The sequence below is a fragment of the Blastomyces gilchristii genome (genome assembly GCF_000003855.2).
Source record: "Blastomyces gilchristii SLH14081 genomic scaffold supercont1.3, whole genome shotgun sequence".
NCBI lineage: Eukaryota > Fungi > Ascomycota > Eurotiomycetes > Onygenales > Ajellomycetaceae > Blastomyces > Blastomyces gilchristii.
This window is the reverse complement of record NW_003101680.1, coordinates 5,853,923-5,860,059: the sequence shown is the minus strand read 5'-3', so window position 1 is coordinate 5,860,059 and position 6,137 is coordinate 5,853,923. Positions and strand designations below refer to the sequence as shown.

Here is a 6,137-nt window from a genome sequence, read left to right as displayed (position 1 = left end):
AGAGAAAGATATGTAAGAAATCTGACTTCTTGCAGATTCTTTATCTCTATTTCTATCTCTTGTATAATCAATAGAGTTAGCAGCCCTTGACTACACACAACTATATAGACTGGAGTTCATGAATACTATTCATAACTCAGCTTGAATGCTATTATACATTTGATCTCTACATTTTATCTTTCTACCGTGAATACTTCTAGTAGTTAACAGTAGATATCACGCCAAGCTACAAACACCCGAATAATCGCCTGCGAGCACTTATTCTTACAATAATATGTCTGAAATACTGTAAGCTATTTATCTTCTTCAGTGATACAGATCTTATGAAACACAGTGATAATATCTAGTTTTATAAATCATTGAACTTATTCAATGTGAGCTAGAGTATCATTGATCAGAGATAAGAAATAGTGATTCTTCTTAATTAATCTGTTCAATTCTTAATAGTTCACACAGAATCAGAGTTCTTCATCTGATTTCTTTGCAAAGAGAATAGAAGCCGCAGCAGAGGAATTACTAATATATATGAATTCTTTATTCAACAGATTATTGAGTGTCTTTCAAAGAAGAAGAAGTTCATCTCAGAACATATTATAAAGAGAGTCTCATAATAATTCAGAGTCTTTATCATTCTTCATTTTCAACTTAATACTGTGATTCACTTCCGAACCTCATAAGAGAGGTAGATTTGTAACATTATTATCTTGTCAGAAGACATCTAGATATTCATGATATTATTGAGAAAGTTTCATACAAGAATCTGTTATTATAACACAGAATAACTTTTCTAGAGCCTTTTTAATATTGATCAGACTGATGAAGTAGATTTTCACATAATTCTGCTATTAGCAATTCTGTTAGCAACTTCTTTTTCAGAGCATTTCATATGCGTTGACAGAGATCTGTGTCAGATTCATGATTTTGTGAATGTCATCTTCATGAATTCTATCATTGTTAGAGAATATCAAGCTTCCGTTTCAAGTGTTTAATAAGATACCTTATTCAGATAGTCAGACAAGTTCTAATATAAGATTATAATTGAGATTATCAACTTTATATACATAGGCATCTTCACATTGATGTTCTTCAACATCTATTACTAACTTCACTATGTAATGAATACAAATGTCTTTTAAGTCATCAAATTCTGTGAGGACTCAGGGTCTTGATAAGAGAATACACTGAAGATTATAACATCTTATAACTGAAGATTTAATGATTGCATAGTGACATAGACTGCTATCTATTATAGTCTTCATATTATACATATTATTTATTACAGTAAATATAAGAATTGTATTCATTGCTCTCTTTTCTTCAAATCATTGTTATCTGATCTCTTCAAGCTTCTGTTTACAAATTTGAACAGAAGCTAATCTTTTCCCCGTTTCATCAGAGTGTTTTCATAGTTATGTCTCAAATCTTTCTTCAATGCAATGTGATTATTATTATTATTATTCTTCTTCAATTATAGATGTATACAGTCAGAGACTATGACATCTACCTGAGAACTAAAAGTTCCCAGGGTTTTTCCTATATCTATAAAGTTAACTATTATACATTCATCAATTTCAGATATGCAAAATCAGAAAATTCCAGCTCAGAATACAAAAACTGTTTACAAATTGCAGTATTTTAACATCTTCTGATACTTTGAAATCATTTGACAATATCATGACAAAAGAAAAGAGAACACAGTCTTAAAGATAGACACATTAAATAGATAGATAGAAAAGAATAGAAAGGAAAAAGTAAAGTAAAATAAAGAGAGACTGTAATGAAACAAATTATCAAAAGATAGTATATAGCTGTTTTAACAGACTATATCTGATCAATTTCCTTCTCTTCATATTCAGATATTTCTGAATTCAGTCATTTTCTTGTAGCTGCTTGAGTTTCTGATAGAAAGTCTATTAAGTATTTAATTCCTGTCTCAGTTGAGAATAAGAATCTTAAATTTAATTGATTTAGATCATACTTCTCTTTCAATCTGACTCTGAGACTATTGTATAATGCACAGTGCATTATAATATTCTCAGAATTCTCATTTGCATTGCAGAATGAGCATTCTATTGAATCAAATCTATCATCAAATCTTTGTATATAAGATTTGAAATAGTCATGTTCTAATTTCAGCTGTATTATAGATGAGAATATTTTGTTTTTACATTTAATTAAACAAGATTTTCACTTGGGTTTTGTTTCAAGTCTTGAATAATGTATACTCTTCTTTTGTTTCTGTCAGCTTTCATTTCACTTGTCTAAACAAGATTCTTTTATTTTTCTCTTTATAAAAGATCAGAACACAATTTTTTGAATAGATCTGCTTAATTCTGAACCTTTTTTTGCAGCTGAATCAGTCAATTCATTGTCATGAATATTCATATGAGCAGGAACTCAGTGCAGATGAATTATCAGCTTTAATATTCTTCTCTTTTGAATTTTTAAAACAGAGTTTAAGATCAGTTCAAGATTCATTTGATTATTATAAATCTAACTATTTCTAAGTCTTATTAAAGCAGCTTGACTATCAGAGAATATTCATGCCTCTTTCAAACTATTTTCTCTTTTATGAGATTTTATTTTAATAAGTTTGAAAGCTTTCACTATTGCAAATAGTTCAGCATCAAAGACTTCAGATTCACAGCCTAAATTCCAGAAATCTGAGATAAAATTAATATTATCTTCAGTATAAGCAATGCCTGCGCCTAATCTATTCAAATTCTCATTTTTTAAGTCACCTGAATAAATCAGAATAGAGTCTTTTATATTGATGGTAGATATTCTCTTCAAATGCTGTTCATATTCTTTCTCTTTAGATAGTTCACTTATTTGCAAGTTTATAAGAGATTCAAGCTTTTCTCTTCAGGGAGATAACTTCTCATGATCAACTTTGTCAACATTTAAAGAAGAAAATTGATTTTTAATCAGTGAGCATAGTCTGTACAGTTGAGAAGGCATTTTCTTTGAAGAATTATTTTCATTCCAATCAAGAAATCTATTCCAATTCAAATGCAATGTGATTGATAGAGACAGACACTGATTCATTCCTTAAGTGAGAAGGTACTGATCTTTCTCTTGAGTGAGAAGATATATAGATTAATCAGTAGTTGAAAGCAATGTGTTCTGATTAGTTATAATTGATGTACATCTCATATTGACATCAATCAGTGACTTCTTCAGAAGTGATTTCAGAAACTCTGAAGTCAGTTCAGACAGCAGAGACACTTACTTATGTATAGATATTCAAGTCTACTCAGTTCATGACATCTACATCATTGATATTATTTTTCAGCACAGATATCAGTGTATAAGTGACTGAGATGTATTATCTTCTACCACTGTTCTGTATACTCTTGAGCTTGATAAGATGATTGTTCAATGTCTGAAGTTGTGTGCAGAAATCTTCATAAGTTAAGTCTTCATTTACACTTACAAGAGTCTGTAAGAGTTTAAAAGTTAATGTCTTCTTGAGAATGCTAATCTTCATTTAATTCTTTCAAGATTAATCATCTGCTTCTGAAATCTTGATGTCAAAGTCAGTGATGAATGTTCTGAGAGCAGTGTTTCTCTGTTAAGTACTCTGTAATTAATTTAACACTTTCTGTTATGTGACAGTGTCTTGAAACAGAATATTAAGATGTTTAATAATATTATCAGATGTTTGCAATACTGATTCATATGCTTTCATTCATAAATAAAACTTCTGTTTTATATGATTCTTCAATTATTCATTGATATATCAATATTGATTAATTAGTGAACTGATAACATCTTCATCTACACTCAGATTCATAAGCATTTTCAATCTTCATGATGAGTAGAGAGTGAGATCAGAAGTATTGAAATATACAGAAGTATCTAAGCATTCTTTCAGTGCTTGTATTGTATTCAATTCTGTTAGTATTGAAATTGTGTGAGTTTCTTAATAAGTTAATTGTTGAATTTTCTTGTATTAAAGTTGTTAAGTCACATGCATGTCAGCTATTTATTGTTATTGTAATTTCAATATTGCTCAGAGTCACTGTGATATTATGTCTATACTTATATTTATAAGTTCTCTTATATTGTCATTACATATGTTGTTTATTTAATATGTGATAACTGTGAAATCTGAAGAAGTGTAATTGTATAAATATTTCATATATTTAGAGTATTAGAACTCTCAGATCTTTCACTGATATTCTCTTTGTAAGATCTTATTACAGAGTTAGAGTAACTGATGAGTAAGCTTCTATTTAAGAACTCAGTGTCTGTTTAACTGTTTAATCATTTTTCTATTTCTTACATATTGTTACATGTTTAGATATCTTCTTAATGAATAATTGTTTCTAATGAGAAGATAATAAACATTTTTCAAGTGTAAGAAGTCTGCACTGAATAGATCAGTATAATATATAGGTCTTATAATACAAAGTGAAAAATGTTAAAGAAGAAAAAGCAAGAGAAAGTGCAAGAATCAGCAATTGAAGTGAATATTTATACACATATGTGATGGCGTACACAGTGGAGCTTCGGGGCGGGAGAATTTATATGTGTTCATGGCGGCGGAGGATCGGCGATTGACAATGGCCGAGAATCGGAGCTTTCAGCGGAATCTATGAAGTGTAATGAAATAGTCTATATGATTGATCAGGCGCAGCCCGCCACATATATACTGATATTATAAGATAGATATATTAATAACAGATATATAACAACAGTAATCACAGATCACAAATGCCTTATCTATCTATAATTAATAATGAAATCTTTTAAACACTTAGTATATTGAATCTCAGAGTTCTAAGTATATAATCTTCATATTAAATACTGAAAGAGATCAGACACTGTAATATCTAATATAATCAGTCACAGACTCAATTTCATGAGTAAGAATTCTGTGAATTAGATATAACAGAAGTTCATGTCAAATGTACTGAGAGAATATAAGAAATCAGAATAAGTGAATACAATGATCTCTTGCTTAAAAAATAGCAAGATATTGAATAATATGTATCTTACAAAAGTAGTAGAAGAGATGCTTTTGAACTTCAAGCTGAGAAAATTGAAAAATAATACTGTGCTTTACTGTGATCTATAATATGTAGAAGCTCTCTATCTGAAACATTTAAATGTAACTTAATAACTTATATATACAAGAAATTCAGTCACTTAGAAATCTCTGAACTCATGAGTATACTTAAATGAAGAGTGTACTAGTCAAGCATGACTCAGAACATTCAGATGTACACTTATAAGGGTCTGAATTATCAGATTATGAAAGAATCTAAGAAAGAGTTAGAATGTAAGACAGTATAACATCAGATAAAATGTACAATACAACTGTTTAAATAATGAGAGATAAATCTCATAGATATATTATCACAAATATCAAATGAAAACTGTTGAATAATCACTGCTATTGACTATGCTACTAACTGATCAGTCATGAAAGCAGTTTCAGAGATGATAGAGAAGATGATAATAAAGTTTCTACATGATGAGATCTATAGTAACTATGAAATATCATGTGAGATTCTAACTAATAACAGTGTGAACCTTGTAGAAGAAGTGATGAGGTATTTCATAAGTCAGATACAGACAAGATATTGTAGAACAACATTATACTATTCATGAATAAACAGGAAGATGAAATACTTAAGTGAAATTCTAATAAGCAAGTCTATAAGATTGTAAGATGAATATCTCAGTCAGGTGTTATTAGCCACGCGAATTCAGCAGCATGCAGTCTTCGAGTGTTTATCATTCTATCTGTTGTATGAATTGCATCCGCGCATCTCAGAGAATGCTTTGAAGAAGGTGAGAAAGAGAACAGAAATTGCAGATACAACAGTCACAGACACAGCAGTTATAGACATGAAATCATGATTGCAAGAGATCAGCCACATACATGTAAAAGCTAATAAGTTGCTTCTGAATCAAGCAATTCAGTCAAAAAGAATACAAGACTCACTAGTTAAGAAATTGAGTCTTAAGATGAAAATATGAGTTCTTATACACAATGAGAGTTCTGAGAAGTTTCAACCTAGATAGTTTAAGCTCTATAAAATACTTAAATTACATTCTCTGAGAATATATGCATTGAAGGAATTAGAGAAATAAGTCTTATACAACTTAATAAATAGTTCACATTT

At 29.6% G+C, this 6,137-nt stretch overlaps 1 protein-coding gene across 1 annotated transcript; it reads left to right on the top strand.

The window, feature by feature from the left end:
- Window positions 1–5,207: 5,207 nt before the first annotated feature.
- On the top strand, window positions 5,208–5,572 carry BDBG_16623 (uncharacterized protein; the record flags this gene model as incomplete). Its single annotated transcript, XM_031724541.1, has 2 exons — window positions 5,208–5,287; window positions 5,429–5,572. Coding segments are annotated over 2 exons (223 nt in total), but the record flags the coding sequence as incomplete, so codon positions are not given.
- Between the last annotated feature and the right edge of the window lie 565 nt (window positions 5,573–6,137).